At 40.6% G+C, this 14,468-nt stretch overlaps 2 protein-coding genes across 6 annotated transcripts; one reads left to right on the top strand and one right to left on the bottom strand.

The window, feature by feature from the left end:
- Positions 1-523: 523 nt before the first annotated feature.
- spdya (speedy/RINGO cell cycle regulator family member A) lies at positions 524-4,395 on the top strand. 2 transcript variants are annotated; one of them, XM_017707826.2, is made up of 7 exons: positions 524-872; positions 1,526-1,823; positions 1,946-2,004; positions 2,108-2,193; positions 2,310-2,481; positions 2,660-2,912; positions 3,605-4,395. In XM_017707826.2, the coding sequence occupies exons 2-7, from the start codon at positions 1,559-1,561 to the stop codon at positions 3,664-3,666; spliced, it is 897 nt and encodes a 298-aa protein (XP_017563315.1). In that variant the 5' UTR covers positions 524-872; positions 1,526-1,558; the 3' UTR covers positions 3,667-4,395. The 2 variants fall into 2 exon arrangements, with proteins under 2 accessions (XP_017563315.1, XP_017563314.1); XM_017707825.2 differs by having other exon boundaries at positions 528-872; positions 2,624-2,912.
- Positions 4,333-13,746, bottom strand: trmt61b (tRNA methyltransferase 61B). 4 transcript variants are annotated; one of them, XM_017707822.2, is made up of 11 exons: positions 13,667-13,746; positions 13,484-13,575; positions 13,095-13,126; positions 12,611-13,009; positions 11,687-12,060; positions 9,587-9,689; positions 8,658-8,848; positions 8,288-8,379; positions 6,665-6,864; positions 5,934-6,017; positions 4,333-4,483 (listed from the first exon to the last, which is right to left on the bottom strand). In XM_017707822.2, exons 4-11 carry the CDS (start codon positions 12,957-12,959, stop codon positions 4,449-4,451), a joined length of 1,428 nt encoding a protein of 475 aa, XP_017563311.1. In that variant the 5' UTR covers positions 12,960-13,009; positions 13,095-13,126; positions 13,484-13,575; positions 13,667-13,746; the 3' UTR covers positions 4,333-4,448. The 4 variants fall into 4 exon arrangements, with proteins under 4 accessions (XP_017563311.1, XP_037398190.1, XP_037398191.1 ...); XM_037542293.1 differs by having other exon boundaries at positions 12,611-13,126; positions 13,463-13,575; XM_037542294.1 differs by having other exon boundaries at positions 12,611-13,126.
- Between the last annotated feature and the right edge of the window lie 722 nt (positions 13,747-14,468).

Below are 14,468 nucleotides of genomic sequence, written 5' to 3'. Positions count from 1 at the left end.
CTTCATGCCCTCTTTGAATGAATGCACAGAGATGTAGCCCCCGACAGCCATGTAGACCACCCTGCCAACGATTCTCCTTCAACAACACAGACAGACGGTTTCCTCCGAGTCCGTCTGGCTCTTTATTCTGGATAAACAGTTTGCTGCTCAGCTGTTTCTCATACTAATGCCAGGCTGGTGCTGATGTGCAGGAGAGACGGGGAGGCTGAGTGTTTCTTTAAGGGGTGAAATCAATATGAAAGTGCAGCTCCACCAACTCACCGCCCCTCAATTAACACGAGGAGGCGCTGCTTCACTTCGCAAAGCCTTTGGCCACAATATTGCGAACTTTCCTGGTATTAATGCCATTTTAATGTCGCAATTCTACGACTTTTTTCTCGAAATATTACAACTTTATCCTCAAAGTCAGCGGTTAACATACGGTAAAGCTTAATATCGGCGTTATGGTGGTTAAATGCTTGTGTTCACTGGTTAAAACGTCCTCAGGCTGCATCAGATGTAGATTTATTGGCTGTTTATGAATCATCTTTGGAAGCAATCTGGCAACCGCGCGTGTCGCCGCTCCCGCTCCAGCAGTTACAGTTCTCACACGGAGATTATATTATAATCCATATAATTCCACATTCACGAGCCTGATTCTTATGTTTAGCAAATAGCTGCTGCATATAGGCCTTCAGTAGAACCTACTGCGTTCGGCATTTCACCGTAATTGACGCCGTTCATGTTATTTTCCTCCACAAGTCCGTCAGTCTGGCGTTTAGCGTTAAGCTACCGAACTTAGCCAGCTAGCATCAAAATCAAACCAAGCTTGTCCTGAAGTCCCGCCGAAAAAAAGTCCATATAATCTATTTTAGCTTCTGCATCAAACTGAGGTAAGATATAACCGCTTAGAAAACTTAATTCAGCGTATATCGTGCTTGGTAGCCATGAAATAAATGAACACTATACAGTAAACAGCTAACGCTAGCTTCATCCTTAATGCGGAAGCTAACGTTAGCTTAACGGGGTTCTTTTCTGACCAACTGCGGAGTTTAAGACAAAATAAAGGTTTCATTTTCAAACTGAAAATAGTGGCTGTACGAACCGCACATTTTTGTCACCTAAATTAGTTGAATTTTGGTACGTTAATTTACGAGGCTTCCTCTTCCCCGTGCCACCTTAAGTGGTACACCGGTTCCATTCGGACGAATACCATGCTGAGGACAGCTGCTCAGCTGCTGCCGCATTTAAGGTGGAACGGGACAATTCGACCAAAAAGCCGGCAAATAAACAGCTGATTACGGCTTCGTGCTCCAAATCCGCAGTAAATCAAATAAATATTACTGAAATTGCTATTTTATGTACAGACTCGGTAACAAAACGTTTTACGTCTTTTTTCTCAAAGAAAGTCGATATTTGTTGTCACTAACTTATTAATCACAGGTTTAAAAACTGGCATCTGACTCGACCAAGTTTGAAGTTTTATCCACAGACTAAGATGAAAATCGTTTTTCCCATCACAAGTGTGGCTTTTTCACCTGTTTAGTCTACGTAAACACTTCCCGGAGGGCTTGGCTAAATGATGATGAGACACAGCTGGGCTAAGACGCCTCCCTCCGTCACGCTGAGGATCAGGCCCTCGGTGGCTCTCAACCTGCAGCTCCGGAGAGGTCTCCGCATGAAGAGGCCGAAGCTCCAGGAGGCTCGTGGCCCACCGGGCAAAATCCAGCACCAGCAAAAGCACGGTAGAAAATGCGACGAAATGCCGCGGCCGTGTGACCAACCGTGGGGCCCAACTCTGGTCATACAGCGCCAAGAGATGGCTGCCTTTTTCAGATTGTTTGGTGAGTGGACATTGACCTGACTGAGTCACACCTAGACCTCTACAGTCGTGGTTATACCAGCTCAGTGTTGCTTATGCACACAGTCTTTTTTGTTCTGTGCCATTTTTGTTTTGTTTTCTCAGATGATGACCTCATACAAGATTTTCTGTGGATGGACTGCTGTTGCAAACTTACGGACAAGGTATGTAAATTACAGGCCTAGTAGCATCTTTACAACTTATTATTTTTTATTATCTTGCTTCATCTTGATCTCATTCAAATCATTTTCCCCCCTGGTGTTGTAGTATTTGCTTGCCATGACCTTTATCTACTTCAAGAGAGCACGCTTCAGTATCAGTGAACACAGCAGGATGAACTTCTTCATTGCTTTGTAAGTTCAGACATTTATGCCATTTTATTTTATCCAAAGATCTTCACCAAAATGCCAGTGTGTCCAAGTCAGCAGCAGTTTCTCTTTTTTTGCCTGTCATTCACTATGTGTTATAGATACCTGGCAAATACCATGGAGGAGGATGAGGAAGAGACAAAGTATGAGATCTTTCCCTGGGCGCTGGGAAAGGGTTGGAGGAAGCTCTTCCCACGCTTCCTGAAGCAGAGGGATAAGCTGTGGGCACGAATTGAGTACCGTGCTGCTGTCAGCCGTCGCTGCTGTGAGGAGGTACACCTGCCTGAAAACGTCTGTGCTTTGTATTGATGGGTGACACTAAACTAATAAGCACCAAGTTCCATTTTCCATGGCTGTTCTGGATATTACTTGTCCTTTTTGTTGTGCTAAATCAATTGTCTGTGTGACAAATCAGGTGATGGCCATCGTTCCATCTCACTTCATTTGGCAGCGTGAGCGTGCGGAGCACCACAGTGGAGCCCAGCGGCTGTACCGGGATCGGGAAGAGGTGCACATGCCTCGAGGCCCAACCGCCTCCCCTGAACCCTGCTCTCTCTGTGCCAGAACCTCTGTCCTTTCCCCTCCATCCTCTTCCCCTTCCTCTTTCCCTTTGCCCCTTGCACTGAACCTCAACTTGGAAGCCACACCACACTCCAAGCACCAGGCTTTCCACCAGCCAAGCAAGAAGCCTGCCTGCGCCTGCGGTGAGTGTGTGGCACACTCTAGTGGCAAGCCTGCACAGTACTCGCAGTACCGTCATATGCAAAAGTTTGAATACCTTAGTCAAATTGCATGTCTTATTGATATAAGTTAACACATTCTTTATAGGAAACAAATATATTTTTCTGCAAATTTTAGTGCACAATTTCTATTGTGCATAACATTAGAAAAAAATCTAAAATGTGCCATACATTTTACAGTATGTTGTTTTTATCCACTATGTCAGCAAGTAAACAGTAATGCATTAAAATGCTCTGTAGAGGATCTGCATTTATTTTTAATTTAACATGTAATTTGACTAGGAATGCCCTTTTTTTTAAACCAACAACTCTATGTAGTATTTCTTAAACTAGCAGTTGTGGGTATTTCACAAAGCAGGATTCCTCAGTTTAGCTAGAAAATATGCAAAAAAAAAAAAAAAATCATCCCATACCTCTTCTAGCACTGGACAGGTCTGACAGGCTACCCAAGAAATCCTGCTTTGTGAAACACCCCAATAGAGATTTCAGTGTTTTTTGCTCTTTTAGCATGCCCAGTTTAACTTGCTAATTGCACATTGTTTAACTATAATATGGTAAAGATCAAATTAAGCTTGGCAGGCTACTCCAGAACCAAAGTTTTGGTATTTTTTCAGTGTTTGGGGTTGTCCTTCTTCTCTCCTTGTATTCATACATAGGGAGTGATCTGGACAGCGAAGCTGGCCATGACTATTCCATGGACTGGATCAATGAGGAATAGATTCCAACCACAAATGGATAACCAGTTGAGCATTACCTGTTAACTATACAACTGGCATCATCTACACGTGTCTAAATGGCGAGGATTTGGGTCAGTCACTGAAATAAAGAATTAGGGGTGGGCATTAACAGACTAACAGAACTAAAATAGGCTTGACATGGAGACAGGCTGGATATAGCAAGGAATAGTCCCTAATAAGCAATAGTACTTTTGCCACCCATCTATATTAATGATGTAATTTCACATCCTGTACAAAAAAGTTCCATATTTTAGGGCTTAATCATCAGAGCCTTATGGAAAAAAACGTTTTTCTTCCAGAATATATTGCTATGCATAGGCTTTATTTATTGTGCACTATGTATCCTGTATCACTATAGCATTTATTTATTATTTATTTATTTATAAAGTATATGTAGTACTCCTCTATATACCACAAGAATGTTCACATTTTGCACCTGTATTATTTAGTAAAACTGTCTCTGACATTGGACGTGTTAATATTTAACAGATTTCCTATGCATACATGAAACTGCTTAAAAGGCTGTGATGGCACTTGTCAAATAAAAACATGCAGCACATACAAATAGTAAATTCTGTAAAATCTGTCACAGATTTTCTGATTGAATCAGCTTTTCTTCATGTACTGTTTTGAAAGTCAAATGAATATGCTGGTTATATAGTTTTATTACCAAAAAAGAGGACAAATAAAACAGTTTGTACACACAGGTATTTATTTGGCCTTGGCTTGGGTCTTCATAACGGGTGCCGCAGGTGTTGATGAGCTACTTCAGGATCTTCCGTAATTTCACAAGGAAGGCTGGAAGTAAGATGAAAATAGGTGTTTTAACTACCTTCAGTTAGCCATACTGAACAGAAAGAAACTACAGAAAAGAAAAAACAAAAGATTTATTTGCTTAAACAATGGTTTTGTCAAAAAGAACATTTAAATAGTTTCCCCCATTTAAACATTTAGCTACCAATTACCATCATGCTGAGTAATCTCACATTGACTTGAAGTTTCAAGGAGATGCATGTGGGTTCAAAACATTTACCTACGCATCACTGTGTCAGAGTTAAAACTACATATTTAAATGGTTTATTATTCTTTATTCTATAATATATAGTTAACACTGCATTTCTATTGTTCCTGCCTAGAACCTGCTGGCATGCTGTGCGCAGCACACACTGATTAATACAGGAACGCATTACTGTGTCTGATGTGAAATGGGCTTTAGATACATGACTGACAGTAAGTATGAGCAGCAGCCTAATAAGCGAGTTGTTAGAAACCTAAACAGCAGGAGCACCAGGGCGATACCAGCCTCTCCACTGAATCGCTGTAAAACTGCTACAAGGCAAAATATGCACTAATATTTCTGTCACAAGCTTTTAGAAAAGTCTTTTAGAAAATGTCTTTATCTAGATTTACCAAAAATGTTCATGTGAATCACTGTTAGCTTAGTACTATAAAATTAAGTCAAGTGGCCTTTGTATTCTACATTATAAAACGGATAGTTCTGGTCCTACAATCTGATTGGCCGAGCCATGTTCTAAGCTATCGTAAAATCCTTGATGTACGCACTTCTATGACCGCCTCAGAACAACTGAACTATATTACTGCACTACAGCACGAAAAAAAAAAACACTTGTGCTGTTAATGGAATAATCTTTTATTCTCCTGCTGCTTGCATGCATCACCAAGTGTTCTGATAAAGTAAGAACCCATTTTTTGATCAAATTGAGGGACTGACAACTTTTCTTAACTAGAACTAGGCTGCACACCTATTTAACATCATAGGGAAGGAAGTTTTAGGCATTTCACTTTGCAGTATGTCTAAACACCCTCTCCGTGATCAAATCGCAGCAACGCATGGCTTATTGTGGCTCATCGCTTTACTCTAACTTGTACACACTGGAAATGTAAATGCTGTTCTACAGGCCCCACGGTGCCATTATGTACATTTAACAGGACAAACTAGAGAATCCATGACATTGTGAAACAAGGAGTCCCCTAGAATCCCATAGCTAGCAGAAGAATTAGTGTGATTATCGAAATTATAGATTTTTTTTTTCCCTCATTTTGACCGAATTTTTACATTTATTGTCTGGATTGAAGGCCTAGTTGTAATAGGCTCTGTTTGCCACTGAGCTGAACACACTAAAGGCAGAAAAAACAGCCCTAAAGATTTTGATTAGCTAGTGTAGGTGATTTGGTAGCAGGAACAGAAGAAGTACATGGACTTGTTACTGGACATATTTCAACGCACCTGTGTGTCCAAGCTGTTCAGGATGAGGCCTAGCAATGTATGGGACACTCCCAAATGGGGCCTGCTTTGAACTGGTGAGCTCCTCTAAAATACACACAAACACACAGAGACATTGGTTACGTACAGGTTATCGTCATATGTTTATACACTAAAGCTGACCCTGCATTTTAAATATTACTAGTTTTAGTGGGTGTTATGGCAGTTAGAATCATATACATGACACTGAGTGTGTTCACATGCACTTAGTAATCCGATCATAATTGGATTTCTGCAGGTATCTGATTATTCAAAAGGTCATGTAAACAACATGCTCTGCTTTCTGACATCAGAATAAGGTCTAGAAATCTAATAGAGAGCTGGATTGTATCTCTAATCAGATTTCTCAGCTCATGTAAACTCTTTTCTTTCAGGTTTCTCAGTCTGTGCATGTGCAAAAACAGCGTGGTACTGGAAATAAGCAGCGTTTCGGTGAGATGCAGCAAAACATTTTTTTTTTTCAGTTATCGGATTATTAAGTGCATGTAAACACTCAGTAACTGGCCCTACATTCATTAACCACATTTACATTTGTGCAGTATACAATACTTTTGATTTCTATATTCATACTGACGCAAACAGCTAGAAATGAAAATCACTGGGCTGCAACAAACAACTGGAGCAACTACAGTAACACCGTTTTGGCCTAAGCTCAATCATTAATTAACTAAGACTGAAAACAATAGAAGTTTTACCCTTTTCTTCATCAGTCGAGACATCTTCCTCACTGTCAACATTTTCTTCACTCATAGGTCTACGCTGGTTGAAGGTGCCATCTTTTTTGAGTGACGGTCCCAGCAGCCAATCCCTGTACTGCACCTCGATGATGCGTTCGCACACCAGAGGAAGAGAGGAACATCGTAGTCCCTCCAGCAAGTCAATAATCTGTGTAACACTGCCAGGTGCAGTAGGGAAAACCATTTGAGGTGAACCAAATTGTGTAAACGACTACCTGCATTCCTCTATCTGGAAGCTGTTCCAAGGCCTGTGTCTCAAACACAGCAGGTATCACTTTAAAAATCAAGTATCCCCTGGTTTAAAAAAAAAACAAAAAAAAACCTTACCCTCACTCTAGATGTAGTTGGTCAGTCGAGACATGTTTAGAGTCCAGATTTTGTTCAAGTTTGCTGCTGTAGCTATGAGGCTAAGAAATACTAGAAGTAAAGTCACCCAAATCTTTTCTAGAAATACATCCCAAAAACTTCTCTCAAATCGCACATTAAGGTCTTCATTAAAGTCATGAAGACTTATCGATGTAGTTTAGGACACATGACTTACTGTGAACTACAGAAATGAACAGGGGTGGATGATGCCCAATGCAATATGTCTTTACTTGAATATAATGCTGCTCTTTTACTGCCTCTTGGTAAAATACTGCTTGACTAGAAGTACAAAAATATTTGGTTGTAAATGTACTTGGATGTCAAAAATATGTAGATCCTTTGACTCAGAATATTTTGATGAACAAGTTCTTCCTAAAGAGACCTGTGTGGCTAACCTGTACAAATGTGGCATATTTATATTAGATGTATTGCCAATATGTTAAACTCAGCAATTAAATAAAAAGATTGAAGAATTGTGCACTAGAATTAGCAGAAAAATTATCATTTTAAGTTTGTTCTCTGGTGAGGATATGTCCACTTAAAACACATCCCATGTTTCTAGGACTTTTGTAGATTCAGATGGTGATCCAGTCCCCCAAAATGCATGTTATGCAGCCCCAAGTCACCTTAATTAAGATCTGGATGTGGTTTCAGCTTGTTAGGAAATGTTTAGTGATGTATTTATGGGAAAGATAGGGGTGGCTATTGATTTGATACTATATGTTAGGCTTGTAGTTCCAGTACTGAACTAAAGAAGCAAAATTTGAAAACCAAACATGGGCTCACCAACTAGATCTGATGCAAGAGGAAAATTCGATTCTTTGCCAAACCATTCCTTTAAAATGATCTGAATACCACAGCATTTTTGGGCAATTTGGCCCTGGTTAGTTTTAATTCTGCTGTGATTTAGAAAACCACTAATGTAGGGTCACTTGTACAGTGATACAGTTTCTGTGTGAAATTACTGCTTGGATAGTTTCATCTAAGAACTTCATCGTATGCAAATGTTTGGGTGGTCAAAACTTTTTTTTTTTTTCTTTTTCTAAGTCAACACAAGTTAACACAATTTGACCAGGCATGTTCAAACTTTTGCATATGACTGTATTTGTATTGGCTGATAATCTAGGTTGCAATGTCTTAACGATTTTGGAAATCAGAATATTCTCAGGAAAACTAATTGATGATTTTGGTATCCGTAGGTTGAACACTACTTACTTAGCCAGGTAGACGGCACAAATGGCTCCGTTATGAAGATGAGGAACTACTGCTGGCAGTGCTAAATGAGGGCTGACCATATCCAGAGCAACCTGGAAGTTTCAAGCAAAGCTTTGTCAAAATGAGAAATCTCTTTGTAGATTAGGCTTTGGACAGATTCATGAGTTGACAGTTGTGACTGAAGTAAAGCATTGTTTACATTCTTGTTCACGCCAACTTCAAATCTTATTTGTATACTTTAATAGTTGCAGCACTCTACATGGATACAGCTGTGATTTAACAAGTACGTTGTAGGCATATTGTTCCCCAGTTGCATTAACAATAGACTTTTGTGACTTCCTAATTGATCAGTTACCATCCAAACTCTTACCGAATTGAAGCTTTGCCCAGCAAGCAAAGGAGCAGAGTTTATCAGGTCACCGTGGTGAAAGTGAACATTATCCAGCCAGTCTTCCCCTCTGCGGAGTTTCCAGGTGGACCGCCAGCGCTGATAGTTTAAAACGGAGCGTTTGTGATGGTCTTCTCTCACCTCAACACTCAACACACTGCCTCTAGACCCCACTGAAGGAGAAAAAAGTTTTGATAGAGGTTAAAGTTGTTTCTCGAAAATCTAATTTAGTTTCCCCACTTACCCCAACTGTAGTCAGTCAGCCAGGATGTGTTTAGTGTCCGAGGTTTGCTTCTTTAGTTTTTTCTACTGGAGCTACTAGGCTAATGTGGTTAACAAGAAATGGAAGCTTATGAGCTTATATACCTTCACATTTCAGGCTTCCAGGTGGCCACTACTGTTGTACTATTGTCCATTTATATATAAGTGTGGATACACTGTCAGAAACCACTTAAGCAGGTCTATTAGAGATTAATTAACTCAGGTGTGTGATTTGGGCATGCAGTTTGCACAGTGCCAACTGGGTATAGGTGTCCATTACTTGTTAGCTACATTAGCCTCATAGCTCCAGTGCAAAACTAAAGAAACAAACTTCAGACACCATGTCTTGTCTGATCGAGTACATTTAGGCCAAGGGGCCTATCAGTTTAAAGCCCCAGTCCAGAGTCCTGCCAGGCAAGTTACAATGACTACTATGAACAGATCTGAACCACCACCTGCTTATATGTGCAGCCACTACAAATACAGTGTGTAAGTAGTGTAGATGGCTGATTTGAACTGTGTAGTCCACGCCTTTTCATGTTCTTTGCTCGCCCCCAGTCCGATGGCAGCTACTGTACTTTTTCCTAATTCCTTACTAGAACTTTAACCTGTGTCCAACAGGGTCAACAGGGGCCAAAAGGTCTGCACACCTGCTCTGGAGAGGAAGAGGCTCATAGCTCCTGATCCTGAGCCTGACTCCAGCACACTGTCTCCCTCACTCACGTCCATCATCATCAGCATAGCACTGGCGTCCTGCACAAAGACTGAAAATTCACTCCACACGATACAAATGTGGCACTGAATGAAAGTTACACATCTCATTTCAAAGCTCTTTCTGTTTAGTTCATGGAATGTTAAACTGATCATTCTGCCAAAAAAATCTTATTTACATATTTTCCTCTTACTGTCAATCAGCCAACACTGCTAAAAAAAAAAAAAAAACAGACCAGGTAGCATTTCATGCTTGTCTATGCTGGTGTGGTTTTAATTTAGTTGGTCACCCCAGCATGGCTGACCAGTATACCAATATATCACTGCTGTGGGAATAAAACCTCATATCGCTGTTTTTGTCAGTTTTTCAGCTTTTGACAGTTTGAAAATCCCTGTTGCCCTTTACATGGGGGGGTCTGGTTCCATTGACTCTCATTAAAAGTAAAGTAGGTTTCTTCCTTCTCTTGTGAACTTATTAGTTTGGAGATACAAGGTTTTCTTCTGACAATAGGGATATGCTGGTTTTGCTGGTCTCTGCTCTAAGACGTTGGTGCCTGAAGCTTTCTTCTTTAGTTTTGCACTGAAGCGAAGGCTGATGTAGCTAACATGTAACGGAAGCTTATAACCACTAGTTTCAGGCAACTGTGTTATGATTTAGACATGCAGTTTGCACAATGTTAACTGGTAGTCTACAGGTTTCTAGAGCTATTTAGCTACATGAACCTCGTAGCTCCAGTCAAAAACTGACGGCACTCACTTCAGAAACCAAACATGCATTTGCTGGGCAAATTTGGGTACATCATATATTATCTATTATAGAAAACAGCATAAAAAGAATGGTCTTCCCGCCTTCCAAGCCCACTGAGCTGTTCAATGATGTTATGGCAGCAGTTTGAGAAGAGCGATGGTGCTTCAGGCATCTTGGAGGAAATGTGTACTAGCCTTTACCATCCTAGCTTGATAGCAGTAGTGGAGACCAAGAACTTGCAGGTGGAAATTGGTCATGACTCAATTTGGGGGGGAAACTGGGTTAAAATCCTTAAGTTACTTTTTTTCTCATCCATAAAGTACTAAAGTATTAGTGGACATGCACAATAGACAATGGACCAAACAGATAGCAGGCAGCATATAGCATGGTAGAAGCTATATGGATGTGGAAGAGGGTTGCCGTGCAGTCAGATTTCACCCGACCGTCTGGTTTTCAACAGGAATTTTGATTTTAAAGAGCCTGTATCATGGAAAGCCTAATATTCCTAATTTTTATGAAATATAAGAATTTAATGCTATAAATACTGTTCAGTTTTCAAAATGTTCGGTTCACTCTCCAGTCTCCAATTATGGAATGTGAGTTGCCTATTTTGAATTCATTTTTGCGATGTTAGTGAAACTCATTTACACATCACTGTTGTCGGAAGAAAACCTCGCATCTCCAAAATGGTAACTTTACAGGAGAAGGAGAAAGCATACTTTACTTTTAATGTAAGTCAATGGAACCAGAATTTTTTCCACATCATTTTTGGCCGTTTCTTTTGGTCCATTCATCATGAAATGTGCACACAATGTAAAGGACAACTGGTACTTCCAAATTATTAAAAAAAACTGAAAAATGGCCAAAAAATGGAGATACAAGGTTTTCTTCCGACCGCAGCGATATATTTGCTTCTTCAGTCTACAGCAGTTTAGTAGTCCCACCTATTCAGACTAGAGTTATAAGCAGTGTTTCAGGCTGAACTGCTTTCTGAACCAGACACAATACAGAGCAGCCAATCAAAACAAATGTCATTTACATAGATCAGTCCAAAGGCACAATAATGTTTCCTGTTTGATTCTAAGGAAGAAATCTTAAAAAAAAAAAACTAATCATGATTGGTGCTGGAACATAATGCCACACGAACATTATAAACGTACCCAAAGGAAAAGAAATAAATACATGAACAATGTAGAATGTGACCAGCGCAGCATACGGGTGTCCAGTTCTGACTTCTTGCGGCATCGGTGCCTGCATGTGTGTGTAGTTATATGTGTTTTGGTATTCTTACTTTAGGATAAGCAATGGCAGGCCCTCTCCTCATAAACAGAGTGAACTCCTCCAGACTGGGCCTGCGGAGGAGCATAGGGAGTCCCAGGCTGGTGCGCAGGACAGTGCCAGCAGGGCGTCCTGCGATATCCTGGTGAGGTATAACACCCCAGTTACTCTGCAGCTTCATTCCTTCCTGCAGCTGGAACATCTTGCGGAACTGCAGCCTTCGATTACGGCGGTACTCTGCCAGCAGAGCCTCCCCAAAACACATCATCCGCTCCATCGCTCCTGTCCTCCTGCTCTGCTCCTGGGTCTCCTCGCCTTGAATAAGAGCATCCTGAGCATCCACATCTCCGACATCCCTGGGACTCTGAACATCTGAATGATCCTCACCTGTAGTTTAGGGGGAAGTCCACCGATTTTTTTTTTTTTTTTTTATTTCTGCGTATTTCATTAAAATGTCAACATAGTCAGTCAGAGTGATTGGATGTCAAATTGCTTGTTGTAGAGAAACTGACAGACTCCAAACTCCCAGTGTCAGTGTTTTGTTTTTTGTGAATTCAATGATGGGATAAATAGTGATTAATCTAATCTTTCAAAAAAAATGGGGGTGAAGGGGGACTAGTTACGTCCTGCATGTACAGACAGTGTCTTCATAACTATTTCATGTAATAACATGGTGTGTTTAAACTCTTCAGACGTCTGGTTCCTATCACCACCACTGTGAACAGCTCTGCCTTGGTAAGTTTTTCTAGAATAGAATGTTTGACAACTCGAATGATTTGTTTACACTTTGGTTTTCACAGGCTCTCCATAATTTTGGTCTTTTCTTATAACCCATGTGGCGGTTCACTGTTCTAGATGTGCTGAAGATACCCAAGATGTACTTGGGAAAAGTGTACTGTGATGTAATTTGTCACAACAACCTATTGCCCACCCCTACCTGTAACTGGCCCTTTTTGACTCTGTTCCTCCGTTTCGGCTTCTCTCAGTTCCCACACCTCCTTACTCAGAGAGTCCTGAGGCAGCAGTTGACTGACTCGCTCTAAAGGCGACAAGGATCTGCGTCTCCCAAACAGAGAAGATCCTCTTGATAAGTCTGAAAATGCTGGCCCAGGTGGTGCCGGTGCTTCCGGGCCATCACCATCTCCATCTGAACTTTTAGGACTTGTTCCAAAGCCCTTCAGGCCACACGTCCACACTGTTGGTGTTAATCTGTTATCAGCATGCTTGATGCTCTGTCTCTGTTGCCTTAAGTAGGTGGTGCAAACTCTGGCCAGTCTTTGTGTCATTGTGAACACAAGCCAAGTGACAGCTGAAATCAGTTAAGCATCTTTGACCCCTGCAAAGAAATGAGAGTAGTAGTAAGTCATTGGCATTAAATGTGACATATATGACTAAATGTATGGACTCATTCTTTACTTAACTGCAGATGATGTTAAAGGGGAATTCCACAAATCTGTCAAAATGTCAGCATAATTAAATGGTTAAGACGTAAAGGAAGTGATTCAGGTGGGTAACACCTCTGCCTTCTTGCTGGAGACGGGTTCAATACCCAACTGGGTAAGCACCCTACACTAAACCAATAAGAGTCCTTGGGCAAGACTCCTAACACCACCTTCGCCTACCTCTGTACAATGATCAAACTGTACGTCGCTCTGGATAAGAGCAAGTGCCATAAATATAAATTAAACCCCAAAGAACCACTAACTAAACATGAAGGTCTAAAACTGAACTGAAGAAAAAGTACACTAATTTTCAAGTGCAAATGAATAATTGTAGGAGGCTGACTAACCTGCTCCCAGTCTCTACCCACCTCTCACATTAATGGCATTAGTTGTCAAGTAGGTCGTCTCAGACCGAGCATATGCGAAGTACATCGTTCCACTGAGCCATAAGAGGACAACCCTACGGATGAAGGCATCAACGTTTATGCATTAAACGCAAAAACCTCTAAAGAACAAATGAGAAAGTAGCGTTAAAACAGCATGACACTCACAGGGCAACGCCATGTTCAGCCGTTACGCCATAGCCAGGCGACAAACAGGGCGCTGCAGTACCGATAGCGGCCGCTAGATGGGAGCAGGTTAACACATTCCGTTATACAGCACTATATAAGCAAGAAAAACTCTTATTCAACAATTATTAATTTTATTAAATATATTACAGTGACTGTTTTTTTTTCTTTGTACAAATGTGTTATGTACAGTAAAAAATAGAGTTATGTAATCATCTATCATGTGTTCGCGCGCGCGAAATACATCAAATGTATCTATATCATTACATATATTAATGTATGTATGTATGTATATATGCAAGCCACACAATCGTTCTGTGTATTCTGTGTGTTTTTTCTAGTCAGTAAAGGAATTAAAGGCGTCTAAGGTTGTTCCACATGTGCCATGAATGAAAATAACGCGTGGCCACGGCGCATTAACACGTGGGAACAAGATCCTAATGCGTGGCCACAACTTAGCAATGCCTCACTAAGCTGTAGTCAAGGCTTAATTTCACTCTTCCACGCCTTACTAAGTCATGGCCACGCTTTATTTTGAATTGTATGGGATGTCACCAGCAGGGTTCCCTACGGAACTGACGTCCGGGTGTCCACCTAGTTTTGTCTTCACAGTCCATCTGTTTATTTATCGTTTACTTTTTCTGTACATCATCCTCCCTGATCAGTTTTGCCTTTCTTTGCATTAAAATAGTTATATAAATAAAAAAATTAAAAAAAAAAAATATATATATATATATATATATATATACTCATGGATTTTTTTGTTTGTTTGTTTGTTGGCTTA

The sequence above is a fragment of the Pygocentrus nattereri genome, chromosome 10 (genome assembly GCF_015220715.1).
Source record: "Pygocentrus nattereri isolate fPygNat1 chromosome 10, fPygNat1.pri, whole genome shotgun sequence".
Lineage (NCBI taxonomy): Eukaryota > Metazoa > Chordata > Actinopteri > Characiformes > Serrasalmidae > Pygocentrus > Pygocentrus nattereri.
Note: the sequence above shows the minus strand (reverse complement) of the source record. Positions and strands in the feature narration are given on the sequence as shown.

Bases quoted from the DNA above. Each gene is read 5' to 3' on its own strand.
- spdya (XM_017707825.2), top strand. From the start codon at position 1,559: ATGATGATGAGACACAGCTGGGCTAAGACGCCTCCCTCCGTCACGCTG. The intron at 2,482-2,623 runs GTACACCTGCCT...GTGACAAATCAG, and splicing joins GCCGTCGCTGCTGTGAGGAG to GTGATGGCCATCGTTCCATC. The intron at 2,913-3,604 runs GTGAGTGTGTGG...ATTCATACATAG, and splicing joins GAAGCCTGCCTGCGCCTGCG to GGAGTGATCTGGACAGCGAA.
- trmt61b (XM_037542293.1), bottom strand. From the start codon at position 12,959: ATGACACAAAGACTGGCCAGAGTTTGCACCACCTACTTAAGGCAACAG. The intron at 12,061-12,610 runs GTAGGGGTGGGC...CCTAAACTACAG, and splicing joins TCAAAAAGGGCCAGTTACAG to GTGAGGATCATTCAGATGTT. The intron at 4,484-5,933 runs GTGCGTTGAAAT...TCTTACTTCCAG, and splicing joins TGAACAGCTTGGACACACAG to CCTTCCTTGTGAAATTACGG.